Source organism: Strongylocentrotus purpuratus, unplaced genomic scaffold (genome assembly GCF_000002235.5).
Source record: "Strongylocentrotus purpuratus isolate Spur 01 unplaced genomic scaffold, Spur_5.0 spur5_scaffold_9, whole genome shotgun sequence".
NCBI lineage: Eukaryota > Metazoa > Echinodermata > Echinoidea > Camarodonta > Strongylocentrotidae > Strongylocentrotus > Strongylocentrotus purpuratus.
The window spans coordinates 33,016,210-33,033,888 of record NW_022145615.1 but is presented as its reverse complement, the minus strand read 5'-3'; the positions used below and the strand labels follow the sequence as shown (position 1 = coordinate 33,033,888).

Genomic DNA, 17,679 nt, shown 5'->3' with positions numbered 1-17,679 from the left:
CACAGACATGTCACTGTGCAGGTGGTGGTTCATCATGTGATATCTACAGTGGAATATGTACAGGTGGATGTCAGACTGGCTGGTCTGGGGATAACTGTCAAAGTAAGTCGTGGTCAACATTAATAACATATAATATGACATAAATGCTTTCCCCAAATTATACATGTCCATGCAGCTTTGTAATTTTGTATTGTTTTAACCCCATTGCCTACAGGACCCGGTTGGCTCCTGTATTTTACTTTTATGTGGAATTAGATAATTCAGTAGTCAATGGATAAACTTGAAGATATTACATTTTTAATTTTTGTAGACAAGCCCACTCTTAAGCTGTGTTTTGGGGACAACTCCTCCCGTATATTCCGGGTACATGAGCGCTATACAAGAACCCACTATTATTATTATTATTATTATTATTACATTCCATTTCCATTAGAAGTTATATTAGTAGAAGTATTAGTATTAGTAGTAGTAGTAGTAGCAGACGACTGGACGACTTCGGCGCCATAGCTCAGTCGGTAGAGCAGTGGTCTCGTAGTCTTGCAAAGATTGTCTGAAGTTCAGTCATGCATGCAGAGATTCAACTGAAAATGGTACCTAAATTTCTTGGGAGGATAACTCTATCAAGACATATCATGAAACCCATGATTAAATATTCATACTTCAAACAATACAACTTTTAAAAAGTGGGACATTTTTTTGACTCACTCTGTAGTTGCAAAGAAAATATATTGATAATGACAAGAATTTATATTTTCATCTAGTATTATTTGCAAGTGCTTGCTGAATTGTTGTTTAAAATATTCTTCTTATCATCCCCAGTTCCAGATGAATGTGACGGGAGTTACTATGGATCTCAATGCACTGATAAATGTCATTGCTTGAATGATGAACCATGTGGTGAAGATACTGGAGAGTGCCCCGAGCAGCAGTGTGCTCTAGGATACAAAGTACGCAGTGGCCAGGTCCAATGTCAAGGTAAAATACTATTTTTCAATAAAGGGTGATGAATTTTCCATATCGATTCCTATTCATTTTACCAAGACTCCATACATGTACATCAAGTATGGTTCAGTGTGCACACCGTGATTGTTTTATGTACATAATTATGTGTGAATAGTCATAAATCCATGTAGATGTATAGTATGTATATTGGTCATATCAACCATATATATATATATGTACATAGTGCTGTGTTAGTAAATACATTTTAATAGATGTATACTCTGGATGGAGATCCTAGTATACAAATATTGACTGCTTTGAGGGGCAAAATTGAAACTATATTGCCCAAAGTTAACTTTGAAACTGTACTCTGCCCCTGAACACATTTAGGTTGATTAAATTATGACCCCCAAATTAGAAGTCATTCTTTGTTATACGATACCTATGCACCTGCCATAATTGTTCCCTGTCATTCTACACTAATCAAGTTCTTGTCTTCGACCCTTGACCCAACAGTGACCTGACCCTAACCCTAAACCTAACCTAACCTAACCTAAAACCCAATTGCAACCCGAGCCCTAACCCATACATTTGCTGAAATACAGCTCAGAATAATTGTCCTAGGAACAAACGTCTGGTCTCCGTAGAATAGCATCACACAACAATCCTCCGTGGTAAGAGCTGCACTAGCTGTGAAAAGTTATTGTCTGAAATGAAGAGTTGCGGCCAGCATGTTGAGCTGTGCATCTGAGAGTGGTAATCAAGAGAACTGCAGATCTAGAGGTGGTCCCTGAGCAGCAGGCTTCAACAGATTTCTAGCAGTACTGGACCTTTACTTCTTATCAGCAATAGACTGCTGATCAACGATGACAAGACAGAGTTCCTCATTATTGGCACGCGTCAGAGGCCGAAGATCAACATCCCCCACATCAGGATCGGCGATATTGATATCTTCCTTGCATCTCATGTCCAGAACTTGGGTTGCATCATTTGCATGTTTGATTCGGTCATGACCATGAATCGACATGTCCCGAATGCATGCAAAGCAGCCTTCTTTCTTCTACACAATATATGTCGAATTCGCAAGTATCTAGACCAGGGGTCATTCATTACTCACCCTTATTCACGCCTTCATCACCAGCCACGTGGATTACTGTAATGAGCTACTCTATGGTGCCAGGTTTACCCAAGTTCTGTTAAATGAAACCTATCCTTCGTCAATTGAACTGGCTACCCATCCGATCCCGGATTCAATACAACATACTTCATCTCACCTTCAAATGCATCCATAGTCTTGCTCCTCCCTTCCTTTCTGAACGTATAACTATCGGACAACCATTCCGCTACTCCCTTCGCTCCTCTCAAGGCATCACATTGAACCACTTATCTCCCAAGATGCTACCCACACTTGATGATAGAACCTTCACAACTGCTGCTCCCAAACTGTGGAATAACCTACCGATATCTCTAACCAACAATCTGCCTATACCTTCAAAAATATCAAAAACTCATCTCTTCTGATTAACAATATAATTATATAGCTCATTTTTACATGTATATGGAAAATGCGCTATATAAATACATTATTATTATTATTATTAAAGTTAAACTTACTCACAAAGACGTGAGCCAAAAGAAAATCGAATAATTTCACATGATTGAAATGATTTGATTTTTCTTAACAACCCTATTTACAGTAGACCTAGCTCAGCCAACATTGTCTTGGGCTTTGGTATTGTAGTATCATTGACCAGATGTTTCCAATATATTCGACTTTTGTTTTATTATATTTCAGAGTGTGAAGGGGGTACCTTTGGTTTGGATTGTCTTCAGCAATGTCATTGTGCTCCAGAGGCTTGCGAGACGGAGAGGGGCCTTTGCAAGGGACAATGCCTTGATAGCTGGACTGGACCATACTGTCAAAGTAATTATACCTAGCATTTTGTTTTCTCGTTTCTTTTCTTGTTCAGCTTAAATTGGTTCGGATGAAAACTATTGCAGAGTGCATATTATATGCGCATATATTAAAGATGTTAATCACAATCTTGCTCCAGAAGTTTGTGGAGCAAGTGCTTTTACCTCAGTTTAATTTCTATGTAGAGCCACATGGGTATCAGTACATGGGGGATACCGGCGCTATATGAATAGCCATTATACTGTAAAAAATATCTGTATTTTTACAGGAAAAAAAATACAGATTTGTAACGTTTTAACTAAATACAGCAATTCGGATGTATTTTTTTTACATATATCCCGTAAAAGTACTTCATTTTTATTGTGAGACTGATTTACATCAGAAATTCGTAATTTTAAGGCAAAATACAGGTACTAATACAGTTTGCCTGTAATTTTACAGATCTATCTCGTAAAAATACTTCATTTTTATTGTGAAACTGACTTACATCAGAAATTTGTAATTTTAAGGCAAAATAGAGTACTAATACAGTTTGCCTGTAATTTTACAGATCTATCCCGTAAAAATACTTCATTTTTATTGTGAGACTTACTTACATCAGAAATTTGTAATTTTAAGGCAAAATAGGGTTACTAATACAGTTTGCCTGTAATTTTAAGGCAAAATAGAGTTACTAATACAGTTTGCCTGTAATTTTACAGATGAAATTGTTTACCTAAATGTATTTTTACAGATGTCTGTATTCGTGCAACGATTTCTTAAATTGAATGGATATGGTGCAATTTTACTTCTATGTGATTTAATTTGAATGCAGTTACTAGATTCTTTAACAAAATTTTGTTTTTATAATGTCGTTTTGATTGGACAGCATTTTACATTTCATGAAACTTATTTCACATATACTGTAGCATATTTACAGATTCCGTTTTCCAACTTTAAAATCCCAGACATGATTTCGAATAATTAGGCGTTACGAAGTAGAATAATTAAATTAAACGAGATTTAAAAGAAATTTAATATTGAAGTTTAATTTATATTCTACGAAGTATAAGCCTAATATGAGGAATCATGTCCCTCCCTGATTGAATGTTCTGTCAGTGTGACTATTAATACAATTGATTTTGTTGTCTTTTTCCCACCCTTCTTTGCATGATTGAATGAGCCTTTTGTCTTTGAATACTGATGCACGTGGCTTTGAGTGGGCTTCTTATACATGATGCGGAGGATGCTCATTTGCATATGAATGAAGTCCCAGAGACTTTGAATGTGTACTATATTTCTACTTTCATGCTGTTAAATTACATGGTGGTGTAAAAAAAATAAAACAAAATTGGGTCAAATACAAATACACAAAAAGGTACTTCCACACCAAAGGGAGGCGAGTTGGCTCAGTCGGTAAAGCGTCCGTCTGTCGAACCAAAGATCCCGGGTTCGACTCCCACCCAAGCGGATGACTGAAACCTGCGTTGTGTATTGTTCATAGACGCAGGTTATGTCAAGTGGAAAACACTCCGTCCCTCGGATAGGACGTTAAATGGAGGCCCCGTGTAGAGAAGAGTCACTACCTTTGCACGTTAAGAACCCACTGCACTATTCGTATAAGAGTAGGGGGAAACCCCGGTGTAGTGGTCCACCTGCACACCCCCAGTATAGTACGATAATACTCTGTAAAGAGGTCTGTACTCAAAAGGAAGAAGGGAAAGCTGTAAACCAAATTAACAAACATTTGTATTTATACAACGTTTTTGTACTATATTTTTACATTCATTCTGTAAAATGACATGGTGGTGTAAACAAATAAAACAAAATTGCTTCAAATACAAATACACAAAAAGGTACTTCCACACCAAAGCTGTAAACCAAATTAACAAACATATGTATTTATACAACATTTTTGTACTATGTTTTTACATTCATTCTGGTGTAATTTTAATTAACATACAATTTGTAAAAGAAAATACATGAAATGTTTGTAGGAGAAAATAACAACCAATCTGTATTTTTACAACATAATTTATGGCGACTCTGCTGACAGCAGATTTGCTGTAAAATTACAGAGATTTTTTTTACAGTGTATGATCATTATCTTGTTGGTTGCAGACACTTGAACATGTACAAATAAGTTCGAAAACTATTTTGTATTGTTTGCTCTGTATGAAGTCCAATCTCTATTTTAATGAAGTTTCTCCTACACGATACATGCTGTAATTGGAACTGTAATGGTAATGTTAGAAATAAAAAAAAAAAAAAAAAAAAAAATCCTCCAAATGACTTTCTGTAATTTAATAATCTTTGTAGTACAAAATAGTTTTCTCAAGTGGATAGACATCTTGATTGATACTAGTCAGTGGTTTCACGAAGCATGTATGATTTGCCTCACTGCCATATAATGATAATAATAATAATAATATTTAATTTTTATATAGCGCTTAATACAAATGTCTCTAAGCGCTTTACAGATATACTATTAAGCAATTAGACTTTAATCAAAATAATCAAATTAAGATCTTCCCTTGTTTAGGTACACCTACATGAACATGTACACGTGTATTACATATCATTATATTACAAACAACTTTTCATGTCTACAGCAATAGAAGATTTTCAACCCAGTCATTTCATAGTTAGCAAGCACGGAATCCAATGACCGGGGTAATAGTATATTTGTAAAGCGCTTAGAGAAATTTGTAATAAGCGCTATATAAAAATAAAATATTAAATATTGTTATTAGCATTACTATCAAGAAATGAACGGGTTGAAATCTTCTATTGCTCTAGACATATAAAGTTGTATGTAATGATTTGTAGTTATGCTTGGTTTTTGACAGGAACAACAAGATTATCAGTAATTTGATATTCTTTCGAACTCTTTCGAAGAATCGAATTCTTTCTTTTATTGATGAATATGTTGATGGTCAATGTTTTACAAAGTGCATGTAGGATTTGTTTATCATATGTATTGTAAGTTATTTACATAAAGCGCGCGGATTTTTAATGAAATGATTGGCCTTAGGGTTTGCTCTGTCTCGATAAGTCGGAGCATAATTTAGTGTTTAATGTCTGGTTTGATTCTTGACAGGAATATTAAGATTGGTTCCAGTGAGAGTAAACCCATATCAACCGTCTAGCTTCACATGTTATGCTGAGGCTATCCCACTTCCCGATGCATCCTCAGTTGATCTTTACAGACGTACTGGAGACATAAATAACAGGACAGGAATCACCAGGAGATCTAGCACTGTCTTAGGGTCAGAACGAGCTGTTGTCTTTGATGTTGATAGTGTGCATCCACAGGAAGATGGGAGATACGAGTGCAGTCTTACTGTTGAAGGTGTAGGCTATCCCAGTACGCTCATTACCAACGCAACCTATGGTGAGCAAACTGCGTGACATCACTTTACTCTACTGTACTTCTGTGAGATACGTTTGTAATAGGAAGCAGGAATTCATTATCTGTAAATGCAGAATCATTCGCAGTCACATTGTCTGAATACAGGGTTACAGGAAATCTGTTAGGTTTTGTTGTTTGTACTTTGGTAAATTTTATTTTCACGTTAACTTGATGGAAGAAACTTAAATGATAGGTGTGTCATTGTCAATGATTTTGACGGTTATTTCAATAAATTGTATTAATTATTTCTGTATCTTTTCCTTTTTGTCAGTTCTGCCAGTCATAGAGAAAGAACCAGTGATATTGAGCACCACGTCAACTACAGTAGGTCTTCGATGGAATGCATGGTCTGAAGAAGATGACAAAGGTGATCCTCCTCTGGTAGGATATGATGTCTTTGTAAAGAAGGAAACTGACTGGGTAACGGATCAGAGAGTAGACCAAGTCACAACATCAGCTATCGTTAGTAACCTGACACCCGACACAGATTACAGGTTTCGTGTAGCAGCAGTGAGGGAAGGAACAGGTGGAACAGGACCCATGTCTCCTAGGAACAACACAATAACTCTCTGTAGAAGTAAGTTATGTTCAGAAAAAACATAATTGAATCTCCCAAGGATTTGTCATGATTTCCGAGTGCAGAAGAATATTTTTGAGTACATGTATTACATTATAAGTAAATTATTTAAATATGCACTTTCCAATGATTGAATGCTCTTTAACTTATTTAGTTCTGTGAGTTAAATCTGTCTCATAGAAATATTTGTATTTTCCATTCCATATATATTCTGCTTTTTAATTTTTCTATCTATCTAAAATTTGAAACTGAAATTTTCTTCTATAAAATATGCTTTTTTCCGAATGTGTTTATAATATCCTTCGTTGTTTTTTGCCTATGGGTAGTTTCATGTTTCACAAGTTGACGTTTATTTAAAATCACATGAAGAGTACCTGTTGTAACAATGGATGATTTTACTAAGACGTGCATGTACATGTAATGAATTTATCTACTGCAGGTACAAGCCATTAAGTATCGTCTATATAATTTTAAACTTCAGAACCCAGTGCTTCTCCAACTGGACTACAAGTTTCAGCCATCAACCCTAAAGAGCTAGAGGTGACATGGGAGGTATGAACCGTTTGAAGAATAGCTGTTTGGTCACTTAGTGAAATGTAGTTGGATGAAAAGACTCGTCCAGAACACAAATGTATAACTGTTTAATAAAGGCAACGTTTAACAATATTAAATCTGAGATGCATGGCCCTACATGTTATCAGTATCTGTGATATGGTGTAATATTGAAGTCCTACAAAATTGCGCTTCAAAATGAATATGAAGTGTCTCAAATAAGTGAAAATTTTTGAGTGACCGGTTTTACGATGCTCATTTTCCCCAGTAGACTGTAGTGTTATAAAAACCGTTAGGTAAACGAAAAATGAAATTTCGATGTCCAATCATAAATATCTTGATAATCAAACAGGCGATCTGCTTGTAAAAGCCATAGATTCATGACTGACCTAAAGGTTTATACTTATGATTGCAGCATGAGCTACATCCAGGATTTTGTTTCAGGATCTGAGACAATGTTACCGAGTCACTTTGATAGTCACAATGTTCTAACATTGAGGTAGAACCACAACCTGGGCCATGAAGCTGGTTAATATAATTATGTTCTACCCTGATTAGACTTAATTTTACCTAAACTTTCATCAAGATTTGTCAAAAATGAACGTTAAGTCACTCACTTCACTAGTTTGCCTTTGGCATTCTTCACGTACATCAAATTTTGACTAAATGAAATGCTTCCTAATTGAAAAGAGGTGTACCAATTTTTCTGTTTGCCAGTTGAAAGTGTGTGCTTTGGGGTTTATAGAATACAGTTTTAATAACATTTTAAAGTAGGAAGCTAGTAATATAAAGATATTTTGTGAACAAAACAAGAAATTCTTGTTCTGCAGAATGCTCCATCACGTTGATTGCAGCATCATAATTAATGCGAGAAACTGTAGGCAAAATATGATAACATCTTTGTTTACTAGTGTGAAAGTAACATCTTCAATGTGATTGTGCTGCATGTGACATGTATTTGCTCCTTAATGTTTCAGCATCTCCAATCAGAATCAGCAGAATGCCGAAGTGGAGTGACTCATTATATGATATATTACGCTCCCTCTGGTTCAATTCCTTTAAACTCTCTCATGGTTCGTAATGACACAAGCTCTTACACGATAAGAGGGTTGGATACCTATCTGGACTATACCATCCAAATAACTGCATCAAATAAAGACGAGGAAAGTGATAGGAGCAGGGAGACTATCGGCAAAACGATTGAAGAAGGTAAGACTTCATCAGCTAGTTATCTTGAATTCTTGTAAGGAAAATATTCCGATATGTATAGTAGAAGACTGACGTGCAAATCGCTGTTAATTACTTTATATAGTTTTGGTTGAACACATTTTCCAACGAGTGCTGCCAAAAAAAGGTGAGAACAAAAGCAGTGAGACTAAGAAATTGAGAGTTTGCCTGCCGAATACAGAGTACATTTTTTTCTTTCATTCTTTTGTTGCAAATATTGATACGCTGGGAAATGAGATCCAATCAATATTATTCAGTTGTATACAGTGAGCATTGGATATATATTTTGTAGATCCTAGCCTGTGTAGCTTGAGGCCCATCTCAGACGATTAATTGTTTATTCGTTTATTATTAATTTGTGTGTTTGTTTTATTTTTTGTGTGTAAAGGGCTATTTCACTCTGCTGCTTGTAATATTAGTTAGCTGTCTATTTGATTCCCTTTAGTATACTACTAAAGTCATGTATGGCATTAAGTTACATTGTTATTGCAATCAATATCACACAAGACAAAGTACTACTGGGCCCCGTCTTATAAGAGTTGCAATTGATCCAAATCAATTGCAAGTCCTCCAATCAATCGCAAGTTTGCAGTCTCTTATTTCTGAATATGTATATAGTTGCGATTGATATCAATCGCAAATAAGTTGCGATCAACATCAAGTCTTTATAAGACGGGGCCCTGGTCTCATGACAAATTAAATATTATTATTATTATTATGACAAATTTACTGGACCATTTTTAAAAACTTTCATCTATACAGTGCGTCCCAGAAAAAGCGAAACCGAGAATTATCGACGTTTTATCATAACTTAGTCACATTTATAATTAATAAATGACACATATTTGGAAAGCTTAGACCCTCCTTTTTCATTTGATGCAACTTATATGATGCATATTTCATGCATGAGTGATTAAAATCAATTTGAAGAGAGGAAAACAAAAAGTCATTTGGCGGACGATATCTGAATTCCAAAAAGAAAATCACATTTCTAGAAAGTTGAGTTTCTGCCCTTTCATATGACACCTCAATCAGGAAAAATGAGCAAGGAATGACAAAGTTCTGTTTGTTTAAAGTAGCCCTTACATTTTCATAATTTTAGCAAAAGAATTCGTTTTCACTGGCTGCCTGCCGTAGCAAAAAGCAGAATTAACAAAAGACGTAACTCAATGCGTGAAGTCTTTCGTCTCGGTTTCGTTTTTTCTGGGACGCACTGTATATATGGTGTATGAGGTTCTTGTTTGCTCATATACTGCTTTTTAGTCCTTACCATAACCCGCCCTCATCCCCCCAAAATAATGTAACCTCTCATAAAAACTTTATAAAAGTTTATTAATATAGACTCAAATTATCTGTTTTTTCCTTAACAGTTGCACCTAGTCCTATTAATGTGGCTATACCACAGAGTACTACAAGCTCCTTCACTGTATCCTGGTCTACGCCTCTACCATATAACATCAATGGTAACATCCAGAAGTATATCATCCGCTTCAAGCAAACTGATCCCATTGTTGATGGTGACTATAAGATGGAGGAAGTATTGAATGGTATGTTTGGAGGAGAGCATACTGTGGTAGACCTGACAGCACAGTCCAACTACTCAGTTCAGGTAATACATGTCATGTTATTATATGTACTTGTATACGTCTTGGGAAGGTAAAGAGGAGTGGATTGACATGGATGGGTCATGTTTGAGAAGTGAAGATGATGAACTGTTAAAAGAGTGTGGTATCTGGAAGTGGATGGATTAAGAGGGAAAATAAGACCAAAGATTAATAGAAAGATATAATGTCATGAAGAAGAAAGCAGTAAGGTTGGTCGAAATGAGGAGGAAGCTTTGAGACAAGAAGAAGTGGAGGGAGGCGTGAAAGTCAGTAATCCCTCGTAAGAGGGAAATGATTTGCATATATCGTGGTCAAAACTGCCATTATATAATTCAACATTGACTGGGGGTAGCTATATTTGCGTGGATGCAATAGATTCGAGTGAACTTAACAATGGATGCACTCAGAGGACATGAGCACTACATTCAGATTGGTAAATTGCCCCCCAAATTTAAAACGTCTAAATGGCATGTTTTGTCAAATATCCCTTTTTGAAAATCCGCACTTGAGATGCGATGTATAAAACACATTTTGACAGCTTATTTCTTTTGTCACAGAGTTGACCTCACTCAGCCTCTAAAAAGTCAGCTATATATGTGTTTTTAGAACTTTTAGTTCAACTGTGTAAAGAGCATGAAAGAGCAAGTTCCCTTTTCATAAGTAACCAAAGAATTGCCCTAATACTCGGCTGCTAAAAGGACAACATCGTTCATCAAAAAAAGAAATATATAAATTGTATAGCATGATTTTTGTAATAATATAGGTACAGACTGTTAATGGAGCTGGTTCTAGTAATTGGTCAGAACCTGTGAATGCTAAGACGATGACACCGGGTAAGAGTATTATAAGGCTTATCAATATTGTGTTCATACATAAAACCTTTTTTCCATGAGAATTTAAACTTTGAATACCAAATTCTACTCATTCCCATAATATTTTATACAGGGACCATATGTTTCAACAAAGTTCTATCTTAACTGCTAGTACTTGAGAGATGCGTGTATCTCAAGGTAAACAAAACTTCTTTTGTTCCACGGATTGCACATTTTGCCCAAGAATATCTGCATTGAAAACTTTTTGGAACTAAGAATTGTTATGTTTTACTTCCTGACACAGAAATAACTTGCAATTAATTTGTTGTCCCTGAGATCCTATTAATCATGGCAAAAATAGATTTATGGACAGCAAACAACCCATAGCAAGGGTCTATCATTTGTAAGTTGTAAGTTCTATGCTTTTGAAGCAGCGATCCAATCTTTACTCATAGGAACTTCATGTTGCTGTGACCAGCTGTCAACATTGCAAACATCTGCTGATACTTATAGTGGCTAATGTTCCTAATTGCATAATACATGTATACTAGCAGGACCCGTGGAAATCCACGGGATTCTAGGGGAGGGGGCCAATTAGATAAATAGATAGATAGAGGCCTATGTGCTATCCAAAAAAATTAGATTATCTTTATATATAGAATTTTTATAATATATGCTGTTTGACCATGAATGGCGCATCGTAAAACAAACTATGTCAGAGAGGATCTTGATAATTACGATTTATTTGCATTATTATTGTTGTGATTTCAATGTAGTTTCATGAAAAGACTACATATGCAGAGGCTTGGATTATGATTATGTTGGCATTGTTCACAGAATGTGTATAATTATTTTCAAAGTAAAGATTTTACGCGAAAAATCGGACGGTTTGTGCACAAATTGACTCGACTATGTGTGGGACTGTGAGCGTAGAATCCAGTGAAAGATTTTTTTTTTCGGAGACTCGATCTATATCAAATTTTGGGAAAATTTTTGGGGGCTACTTTTTTTTTTATCTTTCGGGGGCTCATTTTTCTTGGGCTAATTTTTCATTAATTCATTTAAAGATGCAGTTTGTTTAGTTTAGTAGCGTAGTGTTACGTAAAAAAAGGCATACTTTCTGCGTCAAGTTTCTACGCCGAAAGTACGCGAATTTTGTTAAACATATTAAATTAATTGCGTCCATCTTGCGTACTTTTTTGCGTCCCTCAGGGTATAGTAACGTAGGCCAGCGTACTCTCAGCTCAGCGTAGTTGGTACGCAACTCAACTATGGACCCCACGCCAATTAGTGATCGACCTGCCAGTGTCACAAATAAGGCATTAAAAATATGCTCATCTGACCGTAATTAAATGCCTAAAACCCCTGAGCTTTCGGGGGTTCAGCCCTTTGTACCCGTGGACACCACGCCTGCACTCAAATGGCTTTGAGTTACCTGACCCTCCCCCCCCCCATACTTTAAAAATTGATTTGATGCAAGAACTGTATCATACTAAAAGTATTATCATGTTTTTAAACGACCATGACGACCGTCTGATTTTCTTGTGAAAACTTTACTTTGAAAAATGATTATCGAAATTCAGTATACAACTATACATGGCCAGAATAATCACAATCCAAGCCCAGGTTTCATACATCTATTCACGAAACTATATTGAAATCGGGGCAATAATAGCAATTTCAAAGTGTTGTTTAGACTCTCCTCACACCCACGGACAGACCTGGCTACTCCGGTCACCGCTACTCCATGCTCACACACTCAGCTCCGACAGCACCGCCGACAGCAGCGCTCAGCTGCCGTGGCAATACACTGTGGACTCAAGGCAGTTTGCAACTGAACTGTCACGTGAAGGCGTACTATCACAGATCTATTTGCGCTATTCTTGTTGTGATTTCGATGTAGTTTTCATGGAAAGACCAATAAAACAGAAGCTTGGACTATGATTATGTTGGCATAGATCACAGAATTTGTATAAATATTTTCAGAGTAAAGATTTTACGTGAAAATAGGTCCATGGTTTGCGCCAGCTGTCGCAATCGCCTCGACTCGAATCGACTGTGGTGTGTGCATGTGTGTGACCTGAGAGCGTGTAATACACGTACACTGTGGGCGCCTGGCCTACAAAGCATATCCTATAGAAAGACGCATAACACGGGTAAGCTCAACCCGTTGAGCGTACATATTGGCTACATCCCATCACCAGAGTGAGTCGTCTGTTGATGTGTATTTCTCTTACACGCTACAAAGCGAATCCTATAGCAAGAGGCCTTACTCGGGATATGCCGCAGCCTTTACAATGAGACTTGCTACACCCGTTGACGCGAGTGGATTCTCGTCCATCGTGTGTCTCTTCGTCTCTCTTTGATAATTAGACAGAGGGCGGGTGCACGCCTTGCCGACTCGCTCTCGCGGGTTCGTCGCCTCCTCGCAATCCGCGACGCCCGCCGTGCTCTCGCCCGCCCGTCCTCCCCGGCCGCCCCGAAACCGCGTTTAACGGCGTGGACGTCGATCGCGGGGTCGACGTGGCACGCGGGTTACGGGAGACAGGCCTCGTGGAATTGTGCCGCCCTCCCCGCGCCACGGCGGAGGCGGGCGGGGTCGGGGAAAGACGTTTTTGAGGAACCGTTTTGTACCCGTTTGGACCCCCCGCGGCGATTTTGCGTATTAGTAATATAGATACACACACACACACACACACACGCAATTAATAAACAAACAAATTTAACAAAAAATTCCCCAGTTTCCATTGGCTTTCATACGGGAGCCATCGGATTCCTGTATTTGATTGGTACATTGTATGAGTCATATTCATTTATTGTAACATTATAGGTTGCCCTCCATGTGCGTCAGTAGGACTGATAGTAGGGAGTGCCATGGCTGCCCTCGTTATCAACAACCTGGTCATTATTCTCGTCATTGTCATCTTTAGAAGGTGAGTGACAGGAAGACCGTTGTCTAAGGGTCATTAAAATAGTTGAAATACACTGTATACAGACAAAACGTAGACAAACACTAAAGACAATGAAAAACTCCCTTTCATTTTTTTGCTCAAGTTGCAAAAAGATGATTAAAAAAACAAAACTACAGAATTACGCAATATATTTGTGAAATAAAAAAAATCAAAAGATTTAATATCATCGTTAGGAGTGTTCCTTTAGAGTGATGGGTGTTTTGGTTATGTACATTAGGCCTCAAGAAAAGAAAATGTTGTATTGCCCTTTAGGTGCCAAATTATGGGTCGGTTCGTTTTAAATCTTTTTTAAAACTTTTTTGTTCTTCTCCCTCTTTGGGCTGATATATTTCCGTTTTATTTTTCCTAAAAAAACGTGTAAAAAAAATTAAAATTAAATTAAAAGCCGACCGTAGATTTCAAGATTTTTGGGTCGGTCGCAAAGGGCAATAAAACACCTTTTTTTTGTAGGCCTTACACTAATTTTGGTCAGTAAGCATGTTTATTCATTGATGTTACAAAGGAGAAGGAAATAAATGTAGTTTTGAATTGAATTTCACTTCCAGGATTAAACAAAGACGTTTGAACGCTGAACCAGCCGCGTCGCCACCAAATAAAGCACAAGAGACCTCTTCGAAGTATGGGAACCCTGCATTTGATGACTCGGACACCCATGCATACCAAGATCTCAATACAGACACACCTAATTACCAGAATCTTACCGACCCCCATAACTATCAAGATCTTAAGAAACCCAACATCGACGTTAACTATCAAAATGTCACAAAATCAGACCCGGGAGACACTTATGAAGAAATATAGAAACAACCCTAGCGTGGCGAAGGTGTATGGTGCCAACATTGATACTTGCTGGATCAACAATTATCCTTTCGCTCCCATACAGACTTTAATTTTTTTGAAAATAGTATACTTAAGGTACAAGACTTATATTTTGTCCAACTAGGTCAATTAATATATGATTATAAAAATAATATGTTGCCATCTGTTTTTCAAGAAATGTATTTTTTAAACAGCTCAGTCCATAATTACCCAACAAGACATTCGGAGGATTTTTCATTTACCTCTCTTGCGGACCCTCTTAGCTCAGAAAAACATTTATATAGGAAGGCTCCATCGATTAATATTCATAAGAATTGTTTTTATTACAATCATATAAACCTCATTGAGGTATAAGATGTTGCTGTTGTTTTAGTTGAATACAAGATCTTTCTCAACTCAGTGACTCAAAATGTAATTTGATATATTATATTATGCCCTCTCGTGCTTATCTCCTTTCTAATGCGCATTTCTCTTCCCTCATATCCTTCTCAACCCCAAATGCAACTCTTCCTTTTGTATTATTTTCTATACCCCCGATCTCTCACTCCCTTTTGGCATCGTCTACTCCTTGTGTTGTGACCGTGTTCCTTTGTCATGTAAAGTACTGTCTTGTCCTGTTCTCGTCTCTCATTTTCATTTTTCATTTCATTTCATTTATTTAACCAGTATAAAAACAATTTACAATGAAAATACAATATACAATATACAATATAATGGTTAGGACCCCTAAGAAGCAGAAATCTGCTTGTAATCGGGGCCCTGCAAACAAACAATAACAAGATAATGCACATAAATTAACAATACAAAGTAAAGGACTTAAATAATACAAGTACGCACCCGTACATCAACACACACGCACGTTCATAAAGGTTACAGAGAAAGAATAGAAGGAAGCGAAAATAGGGCAGAAAGAGATAAAAGTAGAAAAAAGATGGGAAAGAGAAGTACTTACTCAAGCATGGATTGAAAAATACTTTTTTTATACATTGATTTAAATCTGGTAATTGTAGAACTGGATCTTAGGTCATAATTCAAGGAATTCCACTCCCGTACCCCAACAAATGATATAGAATTATACATTAAAGTTGAACGACAGAGTGGGTGATGTAAATTTAGACGTTGACGAGTGGGGTAATTGTGAACAGAAGAATTTGTTTGGAACATATTATTAAAAACAGATGGTAACAGGTTTTTATGAAATTTAAACATAAATATACATGTATTAAGTTTGATCAAATCATATACAAGAATAATTTTCAGTTTAATAAATAATGGTAAACTTGGAGACATATAGTGACTATTTGTTATTAACCGAGCTGCACGTTTCTGTAACATATAAATCTTGAACAGTTTTGTTTTGTAAGTATTACCCCAAATGATATTGCAATAATTTAAGTGGGGAAGAAGTGTTGCATTGTAAATATTCATTAATATGTTCCTTTGGAGAAAATTCTTTAGTTTAGATAAAACACCAATACTTCTAGAAATTTTAGAACAAACATAATCAATATGACATTTCCAATCTAGAGTTTCTTCAATATTAGTACCTAAAAAAATAACACTTAGTTCTCGTTCAATATTTACATTCGCTATTTTAACAGGATTGGTGACATTTGGAACTTTCTTTTTCTTTGTGTGAAAAATTACATATTTTGTTTTTTCATAATTCAAAAATAATTTATTACATTTAAACCAATCATTTAATTTTATTAACTCTTCATTTAAATTAGAAACTAAGCATGCTACATTAGAATGAGAATAATATACAACCGTATCATCAGCAAATAATGAAAACATAAGTAATTTGGATGAACTGATTATATCGTTAATATATATGATAAATAAAAGTTGTCCGAGAACCGATCCTTGCGGAACTCCAGTATTTACATCCATATAATCAGATTCGACACCATCGACCACCACATATTGTTTTCTATTAAACAAATAATCAGAAAACCACTGATGAGGTATACCGCGTATACCGTAATGGTACAGTTTTTTAAGTAAAATATGGTGGTCGATGGTGTCAAATGCCTTAGATAGATCCATAAACAATCCATAACAAAACATTCCATTATTAATTTCATGTAGAATATTTTTAGTAAAATTCACAATACTCAGATCAGTGCTATGGTTTTTACGAAAACCAAACTGTTCTGAAATAAGAACATTATATTTCAGTAAATAATCATATAACCTTTTATGCATTACTTTTTCCAACAGTTTTGCAAAAACAGAAAGCAAGGCTATGGGTCTATAATTTTCTATATTTTTAACATCATTTTTTTTGTATAAGGGTACAATTTTGGCAACTTTTAATTTATCTGGGACGATTCCACTATTTAAAGATTTATTAAATATGTCACACAATGGATTAACAAAAAAATGAATACAATTTTTAACAACTTTAGGTGAAATGCAGTCAGGTCCACTTGACTTATCTATTTTTAACAGAGAAGACAGTTTGATAATTTCATGAATACTTGTTGATTTAACATAAAATGAATTTAAATTTGGGTTAACAAGGTATTGTATTGTATTGTATTTATTTTCCAATCATATTAAAAAGACAAATAACATATGACATAAAACGAAATGAAACATAACAGAATTAAAAAAAAAAAATTACATGTGTATATAGATTGCTTAAAAATGATTGGCTGGATTGCCCGTTCAGTGTCATAAAAATATATGACACTGTTCTTCCTGGGGGTCCAGGAAATAAAAGAAAAAGGTATTTATCATGAGAGTAATTAGGTGTTTGAATCGATTTTGATAGTTGTTTACCTATGTCAATAAAAAATGTATTAAACTCTTTTGCAATATCTTTCCTACTACTCATTTTTATATTTCCGTGATACATATTTT

General features: G+C 35.9%; 1 protein-coding gene across 1 annotated transcript; it reads left to right on the top strand.

Annotated features, from left to right (window-relative positions):
• Nucleotides 1-3,048: 3,048 nt before the first annotated feature.
• Nucleotides 3,049-15,972, top strand: LOC115920541 (protein sidekick-1-like). The gene is made up of 9 exons (XM_030976428.1): nt 3,049-3,052; nt 5,937-6,230; nt 6,520-6,825; nt 7,307-7,377; nt 8,355-8,586; nt 9,975-10,213; nt 10,972-11,041; nt 13,851-13,953; nt 14,538-15,972. Exons 1-9 carry the CDS (start codon nt 3,049-3,051, stop codon nt 14,791-14,793), a joined length of 1,575 nt encoding a protein of 524 aa, XP_030832288.1. The 3' UTR covers nt 14,794-15,972.
• The last annotated feature ends 1,707 nt before the right edge of the window (nt 15,973-17,679 follow it).

Bases quoted from the DNA above. Each gene is read 5' to 3' on its own strand.
- LOC115920541 (XM_030976428.1), top strand. The intron at 6,231-6,519 runs GTGAGCAAACTG...CCTTTTTGTCAG, and splicing joins CATTACCAACGCAACCTATG to TTCTGCCAGTCATAGAGAAA. The intron at 7,378-8,354 runs GTATGAACCGTT...TTAATGTTTCAG, and splicing joins AGCTAGAGGTGACATGGGAG to CATCTCCAATCAGAATCAGC.